This window comes from Piliocolobus tephrosceles, chromosome 16, assembly GCF_002776525.5.
Source record: "Piliocolobus tephrosceles isolate RC106 chromosome 16, ASM277652v3, whole genome shotgun sequence".
Lineage (NCBI taxonomy): Eukaryota > Metazoa > Chordata > Mammalia > Primates > Cercopithecidae > Piliocolobus > Piliocolobus tephrosceles.
In genome coordinates this window covers 49888788-49906260 of record NC_045449.1, presented here as the reverse complement: position 1 = coordinate 49906260, position 17473 = coordinate 49888788, and the positions used below count along the sequence as shown (strand labels likewise).

Genomic DNA, 17473 nt, shown 5'->3' with positions numbered 1-17473 from the left:
TTAGGCTTTTCCACTAGGGGGTGACAGAGGAAAACTGCAAAGCTGGAAGAGGAAGGTGGGATTTGTTCCTTCCTTCTGCTCCATTTGGGGCTTCCTGTATGCTAAGCAGATCCCAGGATAATAGCCCCAAGTCACACTTCTCAGTCCAGTCCAGCAGGTGCAGATCCTGCCCATGGTAGCACACGAATTCAGTTTGCAGTTTTCTCAACACTTGTAGAACCAGCTTCATCGTCTCCTTTCCAGGGTCACTAGGACTAACCAGTCCTCTCTTAAAACAACAGTTTCAGCTCTACAGGACATCCCCCTCTCTAAAGTTTAATTCCTTGCCTCTTACATTTAAAGCTAGGCCTTTAAAACTTCCCTTGAAAACTAGGGCTTTCTGCAGTTTCCCCATTTGTGATATTTTAGAGTACTCTTTCAATCCTTTCAGTTATCTAGTGAACAACTTAAAAATTCTTCATATGAATTTTATTCAATAGAAAAAACAGCGTTTGGTTCTCACCTCCTGTGGGACCCTAACTGTTATACTCTTATTGCCTTTGAAAAATTCGATTATTTAGTGAGCCATTTGTACAGAATGTTCACTTACTCCCTTTCATTAATCACCATAGTGGATATGAGAAAAAAATTATCTCAGAGCTTTGGAGATGGCAGTCAGAGAATTACAGCATTTTAGGCCTGATAGAATCCAACTGAGAAACTAGAAAGATTACTTGTCAACGTTAAGCTCTGTAGTTAAGAAAGTTCTACCTTTTCTACCAAAAGCCTTCCATGAAAAGTGGGATGTGCCCAGACAACTGACTGCAGACGGCCCTTTGTTAATGACTGACTTATCCCCCAAATCATAACTCTGACTTAAGAAACCTATTGTCCATCATGATTATTCTGTTAAATGCCATTAGACAGAATTAGTTTTAAAAACTGAAAGACACAAAGGGATTTTGAGAAACTTGAAGGGAGAAAATGTTGAATCATCACATCAACTAAAACATGAAAGCCTTAGGAAAGACTGGTAAGACTGCAGACTTAGAGTTTAGTAAAATTGTTTTGTGAGGTTGACAGAGACTAATCAAAAGCACCAAGTATTATGAGCCTATGTTGGCCTATTCATTTCTAAGCATGTTCTCTTTTTTCTTCTTTGTTCCTGCATTACAAATATGAGATAGAGAAACAGGACTGGTACACTACACAACACGAAAATCAAAATCCCTGGCTTTTAATGGGTTAACATTTAACATACAAAATGTCAAGACTTTTGCTTTCTCAATTTTTTAGTATCTTATTTATTTTAGTTGCATGAATGAAACAAACCAAATATTTTCCCAAAAGGATCAGAGAAGTCTTTTTCTGAATGGGGTCAGAGTAAAGAACTACAATTATGTTAACTCAAAGACAGTACTGACTTGTTCAAAAGACGACACCTGTGACCCTGGAAAAAAAGATCCTAGTGGGCTGAGAAGCTCACGGTAGGAAGAAGGGAAAGAACTCAGGATTTTCAGAGCAACTGAAGCCAGGAAGCATGAGGAAGTTAGAGAAGAGCTAGACATGACAGAGGTTGACAGCAACAGCCACAAAAAGACTCTTAAAAGAAGGAAATTCAAGGTTCTCTATTCAGGAGAGGTTGAGGGAGACAAAACAATAGAATCCTAGAGAGAGAATTCAGGCAACTCTGAGGTTAACATTTTTACCCTTTACTCCTACACTTGTTGGTTTAGTGATCAGATGGGGCCAAACGGAAAGAGAGCTGCACAAAAGCTAGGGATAGAAGTTAGAGGGAACCGGAAGCTGAGACTAGAAGTAATACGAAACACTTGCTTTGTGTGTTAACACGTACTAAGCAAAACAAACTTGTCATGTTGTTTTTCAGGGGTCCCCAACTCCTGGGCTGCAGAGCGATACCTGTCCCTGGCCTGTTAGGAACTGGATCACATAGCAGGAGGTGAGCAGCAGAGGAGCAAGTATTCCCGCCTGAGCTCCGCCTCCTGTCAGATCAGCAGATCGGCAGCGGCATTAGATTTTCATAGGACCGCAAAGCCTACTGTGAACTGCACATGCGAGGGATCCAGGTTGCACACTCCTTGTGAGAATCTGTCTGAGATGGGACAGTTTCATCCCAAAACCATCCCACTCCCATCCCACCCACCGTCCGTGGAAAAATTGTCCTCCATGAAACCAGTCCCCTTGTGTCAAAAAGGCTGGGGACTGCTATTGTGTTTGAGTATGGTTAACAATTTGATCACTCTAAAGACGTTTTTAACTGTAGGAAGGGACAGAGAGTGAGATGAGAAAGGAATCAGAAGACCTGAGTTTAAAATCCCAAATCTACTCTCACTCACTGTGACCTTAGACAAATATTCTCAGAAGCTCAGTTTTGTATTGCATATCAGATGGGGATTCTAATATGGCACAGTATTGCTGTGAATAATAAATAAGGTTATTAATAGTAATATGCCTGGCACATAGTACGTGCTCAAAAAATTTTATTTTCTATTCCTCTTCTCATTCAAATGTATGTCTTCAGGAGCAGAAAGCCCTTTTGGCTGTGGAGAGAATAGCACGAGCCAGATAGTCATGTGTGGAAAACAGCTTTAAAAATAGGAAGAGCATTGCTCAGGGTGATGTTGTATTCCATTTGAATAAAATGAATCACACAAAAATGATCATCTCATTCTCAGTTCAAGCACTTCATAGAAAGCAAAATTTTCATCTGTGTGTTGAGGCCTTTCAAATCTTCACCTCCAGCACTGAATGTGGTGTACTCTCAAAAATCAAAACATGCTTAATATTTGTGGGAACGTTTTCCTCATGTTATCTTCCTCCTTTCTGCTCTTTTCATCCCAATGGACTCAGAAGTCAAATTTCCACTCAGGAAAACTGACCAGCTATGATTACAAGCTGTTGCAACACATCTTATTCTACAGAGGAAATTTCTAACTGTATCAAAATATAAATTGTATCATTTCATGTAAATCACAGAGAGTAATGAGAAAGACGGAATGAGGAAGAAGTTACGCTCAAGCAGATAGAGCACTTCTTCAGTCCCCTCTGAGTAATAAATCCTGCTAGGCATTTGTGATGGCTGCCTCCTGAAAAAGGCAACGTGGTAGAGGGGACATGAGGAGTACAAACTGCTTCCCAGTGATCTCACAGGGCTTCAGCAAAGCAAGGTCGAGGGGCACAGTTTCCTTTGCGGAGGTGGGGTCTTCACTGGTTACAAAAACTATAATGAAGACTATCAACAGGCAGGCTTCCCAGGCATGAGAAACCTAAAAGCCAAACTCCCAAATTTAGCCCTAGATGCCCTATTGTTGAAGAGAAAGAATACCTGAAAATGTCAGGGAAAAAAAAGCTCCAGCCTCCCTCTGCTTATTTAGTAACAACCATCACACCTATTAGGAGCATTTATTGAGGACTTACTATGTTCCAGGCACTGCGTTGCACATTTTAATGCTTTCTTTAATTTATTCTTTAAACATCCTATCAATGTGATAGTAACATTAGCCATATTTACAAATGAAGGAGTTAAAGAGGTAACTTCCCTGCCTTAGAAAAATATATACCAGTGGTTCTCCATGGGTCTACTTAATTCAAGTTCAAACTCCTCATCCTGGGGTCAAGACTCTACATCTTGCTTTTATCTCACACAATGGTTCTCTAGACACACTGCACTATTCACGACTTCCTAACAACCATTTGTTCTTTTCCGCTTCTTCTATGCATTTACTGCAGCTGTTCCTTACAGCTGGAATGCCTTTCCTACTCCTCTACCTTGCATTCAAGCCCTGTGTACCCTGAGAATCCCAGTAAATTCTATGATATTTAAGGGTACACCATGTCCTGCTTGTCCTTGAATGTCGTAAGTCTCCTAGCACAGTACAAAGCAAATACCAGGTGCTCAACAGAGATTGGTTGAAATAAACCAAGTTATGTATTTTCTCTTAGAAAATGTAATAATCAATAATAGAGAGATTATAGATCAATGTATAGTGACTAAGAACATAGACTCTGGAGCCAGATGGCTTTGGTTCAGATTTTAATTCCACCACTTACCAGCTATTGACCTTGAGCAACTTACTTAACTGCCCTATGCCTCAGTTTCCTTTAGCTATAAAAGAGAGGATAGCTTTAATACCAGCCTCATAGGGTTGTGGTAAGAATTAAATGACATGATACATGTAATGCACTTTTTAAAAAAATCTGTTACACAGAAAATTCTGTATGAGAGTTTGCTCTTTTCATATATTCAACTATATGTTTACTAAAATAAGCTAAAAACTCAAAATATATTTTAAACCCTAGTGTCAGCTAATATTTAAATATATAACAATTAAGTCTCTTAATTTCAAAAAATTTTTAGTACTACAGGAGTTCTTTGGAAAAACAGTAGTTACTTAATTCAATGCAGTAGTCAGATTTATCTAATCAATTGAGAAAAAGGTCTCTGATTCAAAATAAAATTGTAAAGTACAACTATTGCTAGAAAATAATTCCAAGGATGAAAATTCCAAAGCTTACTTTAGAATAATTATAAGTTTAAATATCTCAATATTTCACATAGTAGGCAGCTTGAAATTTTATTTCACCAGTGCCTGGCATATAGTAGGTACTCAAATTTTATTGAGTGTCTATTTTCCTAAACAGATTAATTTAGTTAATACATTTTTAATATATTAATCATATATAATTATCTGTTACTATCTGTATACTCCACAGCCTACAATAATACACGAGAATTAAACTGAAAGCCTAGGGTTCCCAGGAAAAAATAGGTAACACTTCCAGCCAGCTGGCTAAGCAACCACTTGCAAGAATGTTGCATGTGCCACGTGACTGAAAGCTATGAGATCAGCTCTGCATGTTGCCAGATGACAACTCTAGAGACTATCAGATGCCCTCAAGTGGAAAACATCACTATTTCCATTTAAAAGAAATTCAATTTGGGGGTAATTTTTAGTGCAAGCTAATAAGGTGGCAAGAGATATATCAGGCTTGACTATAACCACAAACTGGAAAAAAAGAAACAATCTGATGCAACTGGAAAAAACTCCCAAAGTTCACCATTTAACCCAAGCCCAGAATCCTTTGCGTGAATGCTCAGCAAATAGCAAAGTAAACAAAGAATAAATTGATATCAATGGCAGCCCTGATACCAGCCATTCTTTCTTTTGATCTATATTACAAGGGAATGCATTGGCAGTTTCAAAGATCATGCAATTCAGGAAATGAAGACCACATGTTTTTACTTACTAGGCATTTTTATTAGGATGACAAACTTTAAAGGTTTCTATATCCTGCTTTTGTGAAGGGATGAAGAATTCCAACAGGCTTTAGGAAAATTGAGTGGCCCTGAGGTGTGAAGCTTCCTAACATCCCTGCTGACTCAGGAGGTGCCACCGTGGAAGGCGTTTCCCAACAGCCACCCAGAAATTCACTGAGTTGTTGGGAGATGGATGTTGGTAAGGCACAAAGTGGCTCACAGCAAAACATGACTAACGCACATAAAAGTGACTATCTCATTCTCAGTCCAGGCACATCATAGGAAGCAAAATTTTTCCCATATGTTGGAGCCTCCCAAATCTTCACCTCCAGCTGGGCTTCCTCTCACAGCTTCAGGATGCTTTGTCTGTAGGTCCCAAACTAAATTCATCTCCAATCCCTTTCCTATCACTCCAGATAGCAGTCTTTTTTACGAGTAAATCTGACACCTAGATATGATCCTTGGCTCCACACATCCTCTCAATCAGCATGACCTTTCATCTCTACTTTCAAAAGGGCTTCCAAACTCTACCACCTCTTAACAGTTCATCAAAAACTAGCATCAACTGTTTATCCTCACACTTTCTAGTCGTGCCAGTTTCCACTCTGCTCTGCTGCAGTTCATTTTCCTGTGAACATAAATCGCATGTTATCACTCCATTCTTAAAGTCATCCAGTGGATTTCAACACCCTTAGAGCAAAATCTAAACTGTGTAGAACAACTAAAAAGTCCTGCATGGCTTGCCATCTGCCACCTTCTGTAACCTCATTTCCTAATACACTCCTTCTCTTCACTATAGTCCAGCCACTCTGACCACTCTAACTAAGGTAGGTACACTCCCTGGCACTTCTCTGGAGTTCTTATTTATTCATTTCTTAGTTTTTTTACTGTCTGTTTCTCCCACTAGAATTAACACTTTGACAACAAGGACCTTATCTGACCTGTTTATTGCTCTATGCTTAGCACCTAGCACATTTTGTTGAAGACACTAATAAATTTAAAAAGTACATGAGCATAATCTACAATTATATAAAATTTAATTCCACAAAAATATTGATTTTGTGCAAGCGATTGCTATCAGGTGAGCCATCATTTGGTGTGACTTTAAAATTATTACTTAATATCCTTACTCTTGGTTTCATCATCTGTGAAATGGGTGCAATAACAGTGTACCCAATAGTGATCTTAAAGGGCTGTAAGATACAAGGAAGAAGATATACAATAATACTTAGCACCATGCCTGACACATGGTATACATCCAACACATGCAAAGTGTTAGCAGAGGATTAGTGTTCCCATTACCTTAAAAACAAAAATATTAATTTTATTGTGGAAACTGATGTACTACCCAAATGGTGGTCCCTAAAAACTGAATGATGTGATAAGCAATCTCTGATAAGTCCCTCTTCTGTATTCCCACAAAACTATGATATCTTCTAAGATACTCCTCACTCCCCTAGAACACCCAAATAGCTTCCTAATTATTGTCCCTGTCTCCAAATTACCTCCTTTCTACAGCATAGTCTTTTGATTACGAAAACAGCTCTAAACCCAACTCCCCTTGTGGTCCCAAGACCTGCAATGACCTGGCCCCATCCTTCCTACCAATCTCACACTCAACTAATCTTGAGGGTCCCCTGCACTGTAGTCAGAAAATACCCCTAAAGCAAGAGGGAATCTGGCACAGTGATTAAGGCCATGAAATCTGAAGCCACACTACTTGGCTTCAAATGCCACCTACTCACTCACTAGCTACTTAGCCCCTCTGTGCCTCAGGTTCCTTGTCTGTCAAAGGGCAAGGATAATATCATTGCATACATCATCATAAGGTTGTTGTAAGAACTGTATGAGACAAAGCATGCAAAGCACTCAGCACATTACCTAATACTTAGTAAGTGACAATGATAACTATGACGAACCTCCCCTCAAAAACTACAGTGTATTTCCAAAATCTAGTCATGCCACATACCTGTTCAGCAACCCTTAGATAATGACCATTGCCTACAAGATAAAGTTCAAAATCCTAAGTGTAGGATACTAAGCACAGTACAAATTCTTCATACTGTGGCACTAACCCATCTTTCCACCTCCATTCCAACAGATTCAGAACCTATGCTTCAACCAGGCAACACTTTTTGTCCTCCCATGAGTGCCCCGAGGCATTTTGTTTTAATGGCTGAAATCTCCTTCCTATTTATTTCAATCTGCTAAGCTCCTTTTCACCCTTCAAGATCCAAACAAATGTTCTCTTTCTGTGAAGGGCTTCCTAAGTTTTCGAGGTAAAGCCTATAGCTTCTATCTCTAAACTGTCATATCATAACCTGGAAAATCTAAATGTACAATCCTTTGTTATTGTTTGCAGGTTTACTTCTCTGTATTTCTCTTCTTTTCTATGACCCCTGTAAGGGCAGGAGCCTATGGCGACTTTTTGCATGATGCCCAACATACAGCAGGTGTTCAATCAATGAGCATTTGATATGTAAATTCTAATTTTGATATGTAAATATCTAAGAGAGATGTAAATTCTAGCATAGGGATCCAAAACTGCAAAATCATTCCAATAAGAAAATGGCTACAATGAAAGCAGTTTCATGCTAAGCATTTTTTTTAATCCATCATCTTGTTGATTTGCATCTCATTTGGCTTTTGATTCCTCTGCATTGTACAATTTTCTACTTGTCTTTAGAACTTGAGCCATCTTATGTGAAAAAATGGGTCAAGAAAATATATACATGTTTTTAAACCTTTCTAAGTAAGCTATTTCTAAAGGTTTTACCAGTTCAATATTTTTCCTATTCTAAAGTAATTCTAAATCATACTAAATTTTCTACCTTCATCTACCTTTAAAACTTTATTTTTAGAGTTTTAGTGGTTTAGATGAAACTTGGAAATGTCTCTATTCTGGACCACAGAGCCTGGAAATAAGACAGGGGTGTTCGATGTTTTGGCTTCCCTGGACCACTTTGAAAGAAGAAGAATTGTCTTGGGCCACACGTAAAAAACACTAACACTAATGACAGCTGATGAGCAAAAAAAAAGAAAAAAAATCACAAAAAATGTCATAATGTTTTAAGAAAGTTTACAAATTTGTGCTGTGCTACATTCAATGCCATTCTGGGCCACATGTGGCCTATGCCACAGGTTGGACAAGCTTGCTGTAAGATGTTGCTAAATCTCCCCAAGTATGTTCCATAAAGCACTGACCTGTAAAGCTAATCTCTGAAAACAAACAAAAAGCAGTCCACGGTCAAGTAAGTTTGGAGAAAAATACATGCTCTATCTCTGTATTGAAAAGTCGTAGAGCACCTTAGCACATTAAAGGCTCCGAGAGGCCCAACAATGAAGAACTCAGCCTTTCCCAAACTTATTTACCAGAGAACACTTTTAAGTCCCTTGGAACCGGTGTTCACGGAACTCAGTCTGGGAAATACTGCACCATTTAGCTTCTGAATGGCCCAATACAACTAGATTTTTGGTCATAAATATCTTCATTTATAACACAGTCGGATGGAGCTTAAAGAACACCCATCTTTGTCACCCATGCAGGTCTTCACTCCCCCTGCAGGTTCTTACCAAGTTATCGTTCGCAGCATATTTGAAAGGAATGGAGAACAAATGATTTGTTACAGTTCTATAAAAAGTGCCTCTTTACACAAAACCAAAATCTGTTTCTCTATAGATTCTATCCATTCATCTTCATTCATTTCTTGGAGCCACAAATAATAAATATAAAATGTGATATCACTTTTTCAGCCGAGGGCCTAAAGGATCACATAGAACCTTTGGTCACCGGTAGAACAACAAACAAAAAAAAAGCTTACTTGTCCTCTTCATCTGAAAAGTAAACAAAAGAAGTGGGAAAGGTTTACAGATGCCTGGCATACCAAGCCATTATTAGTGAGGGTATAACGATTAGAAGATAATGGCCCGGTACCTTTGAAGACTGGAATGAAGCTTTCTGTGTAGTGACACACTGGCAATGTGAAGAGTCCTAATTTGACAACAAAACAACCTAAATCTCTTTTATGAGGTGAGCAGTGTATCTTAGGTAATAAACACTTAAGTAATTAGACGGTTTTTATGGAGATAGCTATAACGTGAAACATGGGGAAAAAACCCTCAGTGATAGGCTGACGCCCAGGGAGATGGGTATATAAGAGCCAGGGTAGAAGAGAGGAGCATCGAGACACCAAAGGACTTCTCTCAACTCAACAAAAACCCACCTCCCATTGCTATGGATTGCTGTGCTCTCCGCTCCTGCAGCGTCCCCACTGGCCCTGCCACCACCTTCTGCTCCTTTGATAAAAGCTGCCGCTGTGGAGTCTGCCTACCCAGCACCTGCCCACATGAGATCAGCCTCCTTCAGCCCATCTGCTGTGATACCTGCCCCCCACCCTGCTGCAAGCCTGATACCTATGTGCCAACTTGCTGGCTGCTTAACAACTGTCACCCGACTCCCGGCCTGAGTGGGATCAACCTGACCACCTATGTTCAGCCTGGCAGTGAGAGTCCCTGCGAGCCCCGCTGCTGTTAACCAGCCAAGTCTGCACAGGTTCCGTGAGGTGGCTGCCCAATGTCCTCTGCACCACCCGGGCTTCAGCACTCACTGCTGCCTACATCAAGGCTGAGGCCATCCCAATCCCCGGGGCCAAGTCTTGATGAATCTTCTTAATTCTTTGCTCCTTTCGGTTCAGTTGGAGACCTCCTTTCTGTCTTTTAGGCTATTTCATCACTCTTTGAGAAATAACCATTTTGACTATTTGTTAATAAACTTTATTCTGGCTTAGCAAATGTGACCTTGTGATGATTTATTTTCATGTTTCCCATTAGGGAAAGTGGAATGCCTACCTAAACCTGAGCAGCAAGTTAACACACTATCCAAGATTTACCCCAACAGAATAAGAGCTCTCATAGTGGAATTTATCGAAAAAATAGATACTGGTCATTTGTGATAGGTTAAAAAAGTAAAAAGTGTGGTAGTTCATTTTATAGAATCTTTTTATTTAACAGATATTTATTTAATAGATATTATTGGAAGACATCCACTGTACAAGCACTATGCTAGAGTCTGGAGATTAATAGAATATTTTTAAAATACTGGATTTTAGTTTCCATTGATTCTGACATTGGTTTTTCTTTCTTCCTTAATTGACTAAATTAATTGATCACGGTGCTGGTGTGTATAAATAATTTGATCATCCTAGTCACAGTCATCTGAAATTCTGAGCTCAAAATGCAAAGCAATTTTGAGAAGCATATACATCCATTTCTTCATATATGCTGTCTTCCAAAAAAATCCATTTTGAATTAATATCAGCATTTATTGAGTATTCATTGTGCCCTCAAATTGGGCTTACATTGATTTATATTAGTCATGACCATGATTAGAAGTTTGCTGGTCTAAGTGACATATAATATCATGACAATGAAATATACTTAAAATATCAGACCACAGTGTAGTATTTTCTATACACCAGAAATAGTCACACAATTCTGAGAGCAGAAACACAGTTTCTATTAGAACAAAACTTCTATGATAACCACTAATTCCTAATTCATGTCCTTATTTATCTTAGAAAAATCTAAGTGCAATTAGGTCTTTGCAGAAAATAAAGGTATGGTGAGATGTATATATATATATACACACACACACATACACATATATATATATATACTTTTGGACTTGCCTTTGGCCTTTGGGCCAAATGCTTCCCTCTCAGTCTCAATTTCCCTGTTATTAAAGTGGTTTCCTACCTATCGTTTGGCTTCCTACAGTCTCAGTTAGCTTGTTATTACTTTCTGCCTTGCTTTTGTCTCAGGATTATTGTGAGGACGAGATGTCCTGAAGTGTGGAAACCACCATGTCCACAGCATCAACCTGTTACACATGAGAGACTCTCACCATTACTGCCACATGGCAGTTCCCAACTTTCTCACCAAAAAGCATCTTTTAAAAATATTTATTTGTTTGTTTATTTATTTCAGTAGCTTTTGGAGTCAAGTGCTTTTTGGTTACATGGATGAATTACACAGTGGTGGTGAATTCTGAGATTTTGGTACACCCGTACCCGAGGAGTATACATCGTACCTAATGTGTAGTGTTTTGTTCCTGGCCTCCCTCCCGCCCTCCACCTTTTGAGTCTCTAAAGTCCATTATCTCACTCCATATGCATCTGCATACTTAGTTTAGCTTCCACTTATAAATGAAAACATGGTTTTTTGTTTTCGATTCCTGTGATTTCCCACTCCATTTCACTCGGAATAATGGCCTCTAGCTCCATCCAAATTGCAGCAAAAGACATTGTTTCATTCTCTTTAACAGCTGAGTAGTATTTCATGGTGTGTGTGTATATATATATATATTATATAAATATATATATTACAGCTTCTTTATCCACTCATTGGATGATGGCTACTTAGGCTGGGCATCTTTTTATTTCTTGAAATATGTATTTTTCCCAAATGGCTTTCTTAAAAAGTTTAATAATTCCTTCATTTTTGTTCATAAATACATTTATAAATATCAATGAAATGTTTAGGATTATTATAGAATAACCTTTGTTACCATGCCAAGTTCCCTTTTTTCTAGTCAAAACCAAAGAAGTTTCATGTTTTCATACATGCTAGTAAGGATAAAAATTTAGAGTTTGTTTTTAATACTGAAAATAACTCGAAGTTCCTTCTACTACTACCATGGGTCTTTAGCATTCACAGGCCCTTGCCTAGTTATAAATCCCCAACTGGAAACCAGAAGATGTGTTGTTTTAGCCCTGGCTCTGCCTTGAGCTGCTTCTGTGGCCCTAAACAAGTCAATTAAGTTCTTGGGGTCTCAGGTGTTAAAGCAGTAAAATGGGTTGGTCAATCAGACCATCTCTAAGGTTGCTTTTCGTTTTAACATTCTATGATTCTAGATCATCCAGAAGCATTCTAAGTAACAAGTACCCCATGCAACTAACCAAGCCCATTCTACCTCATTACTTTTACTGCTTTCATTGGGAATAGCTCACACCGAGTGAATATCTACTGGGCATACTAATGAGGTAGAAGGTGGGACTCTACTCCAGAGGTGGGGCTCAGATACCAGACCAAATTGAGGGCTAGCTGAAACAGGATGGGGACAGAAACAGCTTTCCAATCAGACATGTCCACCAGCATGCCGTGTCAATTAACCGTTGCCGTGGCAACACCTGAGTTACCACCTCTTTCCATGGCAAAGACCCAATGACCTAAAAGTTTCTACTCCTTCCCTAGAAATTTCTGCACAAACCACTCTTTAATCTACATCTAATTAAAAGTAGGTGTAAATATGCAAAACTGCCCTGAGCTGCTACTCTCAGCCTACAGAGGTAGCCCTGTTCTGCAGGAGCAGTCATGGAGCTATAACACTGCTGCTTCAATAAAGCTGTTTTCTACCTCCGGCTTGCCCTTGAATTCTTCCCTGGGCAAAGCTAAGAACACTTGCAGGCTAAGCCCCACTTTGGGGCTCCCCTGCCCTGCATCACTAACAAGTGAAGAAAGGCCACTAACAGGTGCAGAAACTCAGGCTGAGAAAGACTAAAGTACTTGCAAAAGTTATGTAAATCATAAGGGAGAGAGAAGGAATTAAACCCCAGTCCCAAGTCCCTTCTCTTTCCACTACACCAAAGCACTCGCCTTCTCCACAGACAGCAATATGTCAAAGAGAAATGTGATTATAGGTGGCTGTCTTTATTCAGGAGAAAGTATATGACACTTGACAATATATTCTCTACTATCCCTGTCAATTGTATGTTTTGTTGTACACAGCAGCTCTGCTTTCTCTGTGGTGATTACAGTCTACAATAAAATGAGTGTATACAATGAGTATTTAAAAAGGTATTCATGTTTCCAAGGTAAGAACAAACCTTTTTTAAAAAGTCAGACTTTACTGATTAGCAGTGTCAGAAGAGAAGAAATATTGGCTGGATCATTAACTTTGAATTGAAATGCAGAATGTTTGGCAACTCAAACACATTTTCAGTTTTCTGATGAGCATCAATAATCAAGGTAAAACAACTGCCCTTAATGTTAATAATTGTTTATCCTTGATAATACAATAATTTAAAAAACGGTATTTCATTTTTCCTTCAAATTGTTCTTGAGGCCGGGCGCAGTGGCTTATGCCTGTAATCCCAGCACTTTGGGAGGCCGAGGTGGGTCTACTGTGAGTCCATTAAACTTATTTCCTTCATAAATTATCCAGTCTCGGGTATGTCCCTATAGCAGCGTGAGAACTGACTAATACAATATGGATGTGTCTACATGTGAGTAAGTGGAAAACTACACTGACACCATTTTGAAACTACAACAGGAAGCAAGTTTGAATGTAGCAACACAACTAAATGAAACTGAAGGAGAGCTCATCCCGTGTCTGATACACAAGAAGTCAGTGAGTTATTTTTACAGGATTATGTAAACAGCAACAAGGATGTTCCGTCCAACATTCTGATGGACAGAAGCCGTGTTCCCTGAGATAGGTGGATATAAAAGACCCATAGAGGACAGCTTTGTAGAAGAAAGCCTTCCTTTGCAACAAAACATTTTCCCGGTCCACTGTCACCATGTCTTGCTGTGATTCCTAGCTCCAAGGATGCTGCAGCGTCCCCACTGGCCTGGCCACCACTATCTGTTCCTCTGACATAAGCTGTCAATGTGACGTCTGCCTGCCCAGCATCTGCCCTCATGAGATCAGCCTCCTTCAGCCCACCTGCTGTGAAACCTGTCCCCTGCCCTGCTGCGTGCCTGATTCCTATGTGCCATCCTGTTGCCTGCTCAACAAATGCCACCCAGCTCCAACCCTGAGCGGGCTCTCTGTCACCACCTGCGTCCAGCCTTGTGAGTGTGAACCACTTTGCTGCTAGCCAAAGAGCTTTGCCCACATTGCCCTGATGACTACTGCTCAGCAAATGGCCTTTAATTAGGGTGTAATACTGTGCTTAATACACTTTTGCTGCTTCGTTTTGCTGTGTGTGTCTCATCCAATTCTTTGTTTGGGACACCAAAAGCCTAGAACTGCATGGCACCATCTGGTAACAGCATGATGTTCAACACCCTTGGCATTTGTTGTAAATTCCTGCTAATAAAAATGATTTGAAAGTTGTTTTCTGTTTTTTTGTTTTTAAGTTTTAAGTTCAGGGGTACACGTGCAGGTTTGTTACATAGGTAAACTTGTGTCGTGGGGGTTTGTTGTACAGATTATTTCATCACCCAGGTATTAAGCCTAGTACCCATTAGTTATTTTTCCTGATCCTGTCCCTCCTCCCACCTTCCACCCTCTGATAGCTTCCAGCATCTGTTATTCCCCTCTATGTGTCCATGTGTTCTCATCATTTAGCTACCACTTATAAGTGAGAACACGCAGTATTTGGTTTTCTGTTTCTGCATTAGTTTACTAAGGATAATAGCCTCCAGCTCCATCCATGTTTCTTCAAAGGATGGGATTGCCTTACTTTTTATGACTGCATAGTATTTGATGGCATACATGTGTCACTTATTTTTGTTGTTAAAAAGAAAAAAAGATAAACTGGTTGTTTTAACATATAACGTATAAGGCTTACCTATGAATGACATTTGATATTTTCCAATGATTTTAGTCAGCTTTCTTCTCTTTTAAATAGATCTTACTGGTTTTTGGTAATGTGCCGTCAGAAACAACCTACCAAGAATCTTTACTTTCTGTTTATTCAACAAATTACCACAACAAGTATGTAATTTAAATTATATAGTATTACCTGAAAGGATTTGTGCTGATCATGGACAGGTGTAGGAAGACGTTGGAATCTAGAGTATTACACATTTGAGATTACCTGGTTCAATTTCTGGCTGACTGAAGTAAAGAATGTTGTTTAAGGCATACCTCAAAGGAATTTCAATCTAGTTCAAGATCCAAGATATGAAAACAAATAAACAAGCAAAGTAGGGAGTAAGTCAGTGAAAAAGTGATTTTTATGAATGCCATAGTTCTAAATTGCATTGGGTCAGATTTCCTGCCAAAATCTACTGTTGTTCTGTGACTCTTAAGGTTTCTCCTTTTAATTCCTATTTCATCTTATTTTAAAGTGCATACACTATTCACATGAAAATGAATCAAGGCTGAGGTGGTTTTCTTTTGATGGTACATTCAACGAAGAATGGCCACTGTATGGATCCTTCCTTCCTTCCAGTGAATTTATACTTTGATTCACCACAAGATTGGTGTAACTTTGGGAATAGAGACTCTTTTAGAAAAAAACAATCCATAGAATAATGCAACCTTGAGAAATTCACTACGGATTTTTTAAAAATAATAAGAAGGAGTTTCATCCTGTACCATTCTGCCACTTTGCTTGCTCAATAGAACCTGAATTATAATATCACTAAATAATGCAAACATATCTGAGATGCCTGTAGTCACATGAAACATTCATCTGTAAATAGCCATATTCTTGTTGACTTTATTGAGCTGAAAATGGTCCAATTCATCATTTGAGTTACTCATTCTGAAATTAGTCATTAGAAATCACATTATGTGATCCACAGTATTTTAAATTAAGAGGGAAAACAAGAAGAGTTTGGCCTCCAAAATTACAGCTGAATTGTCAGTTGGATTGATTACCCATAAAGGTCATGTAAGGTTTGGCATGCCAGAAATGTGTGAAGAAAACATGTGACGATCTTGTGACAAAAATGACAAGTCAATGACTCAAAAATATGATTAACTTAACAAGAGCAGTAACTCTTAACGGACATGTAAATGCCAAACAGATTAGAGAATCTCACTGAAAAAGGATGCCATAAACAAAACAGGAAGCCTTCCAGCTGGACCAATGCCCACTTGGGAGGATATATAAGAGCCCTAACAAGAGAGGAGACATTTGTACCTCACCAATCTCATCTGTCTAAGACACTGAAAGCTAACCAGACACCGATTGCCATGGATTGCTGTGCCTCTCGCAGCTGCAGTGTCCCCACCGGGCCCGCCACCACCATCTGCACCTTCGACAAATCCTGCCGCTGTGGAGTCTGCCTGCCCAGCACCTGCCCACACACAGTTTGGTTACTGGAGCCCACCTGCTGTGACAACTGTCCCCCACCCTGCTACATTCCTCAGCCCTGCGTGCCCACCTGCTTCCTGCTCAATTCCTGCCAGCCAACTCCAGGCCTGGAGACCCTCAACCTCACCACCTTCACTCAGCCCTGCTGTGAGCCCTGCCTCCCAAGAAGCTGCTGATGGATGGCTACTTTGCTCAGTGCCCGACAACGAGGAATCCAGAAGCTGTCTCGTCAGTAGTCACTTGCCTCAGTAGTTTACCAGATGTTAACGTAGATCAGATGGCCCAGATATGAAGAATTTACCTTTGGTTTTAATGGGGGGAAAAAAGAAAAGTATTTTTCATGGTTATTTAGCTGAATAACCATTTGGTTCCTGTGGGCAGGTGAATGTGTTTTATTAGCAAAATACTGTTTCAATCTGTAAGACCTCAGATTACATGTTCTTGATCATACTGCTTCCTGGCTCTTGTTTGTTGTATTAGGTATTTCCATAGAAGAAAATTTCTTGGTGGTTTTTCCAATAAACTATATTTCTCTGGCAAGATGTATCCTTTGTTTATGTTAGTTTTGGGTATATTTCTTCCATTTTAAAAAGGTAAAAAAAGATGATTATTTTAATTTTTTAAAAAAGAATCTATTGGCAGAATGACTAACATTCTGGATACTACTAACATGGCTTGCTAACTTTTAACAAGTTCTCTTTTATATTTGCCTTCTCTCTTCCTCCTCAGACAAATGTAATTTTGGTGTGAACCAACACTTTTTATCTACTCTTCACTAGTAAATCATTCATTTAGTCCTTAAAACAGCACTAATGGATAAGAATAAATGAAGTTTTAAGAGTTATTCAACATTCTCAAAGTCATAAAGTTACTTACTTAGACAATCAGAATTCAGCCTCTTGTATGTCTGACTCTAAAGCCCAATTTTTCCTACCGCAATACTACCTTCAATACTAATGAAATCAGAAGCTTAATGAGCACAGTTATGAAATAAACCCAAAATACGCAAGAGAAATAAAACACGTAAGATTCTGTAACAAAATCCACATTGGGTTATAATAGAAAAAGAGTACATTGGTTCGTAGATTAAAATTGGCAAGTATTCAATTCTAAAATCTGGGTATTTTGGAGGTGTACCTATTTCAACTTCATCTTCTCTTAGAGA

At 39.1% G+C, this 17473-nt stretch overlaps 2 protein-coding genes across 2 annotated transcripts; both read left to right on the top strand.

Moving 5' to 3' along the window:
- The first annotated feature begins 9443 nt into the window (after nt 1-9443).
- LOC111537426 (keratin-associated protein 3-1) lies at nt 9444-10048 on the top strand. Its single transcript, XM_023204176.2, has one exon. The coding sequence runs from the start codon at nt 9492-9494 to the stop codon at nt 9789-9791; it is 300 nt and encodes a 99-aa protein (XP_023059944.1). The 5' UTR covers nt 9444-9491; the 3' UTR covers nt 9792-10048.
- Nucleotides 10049-16136: 6088 nt separating this feature from the next.
- LOC113220188 (keratin-associated protein 3-3) lies at nt 16137-16848 on the top strand. Its single transcript, XM_026448957.2, has one exon. It carries the CDS (start codon nt 16188-16190, stop codon nt 16482-16484), a length of 297 nt encoding a protein of 98 aa, XP_026304742.1. The 5' UTR covers nt 16137-16187; the 3' UTR covers nt 16485-16848.
- Nucleotides 16849-17473: the final 625 nt, after the last annotated feature.

Bases quoted from the DNA above. Each gene is read 5' to 3' on its own strand.
- LOC113220188 (XM_026448957.2), top strand. From the start codon at position 16,188: ATGGATTGCTGTGCCTCTCGCAGCTGCAGTGTCCCCACCGGGCCCGCC.
- LOC111537426 (XM_023204176.2), top strand. From the start codon at position 9,492: ATGGATTGCTGTGCTCTCCGCTCCTGCAGCGTCCCCACTGGCCCTGCC.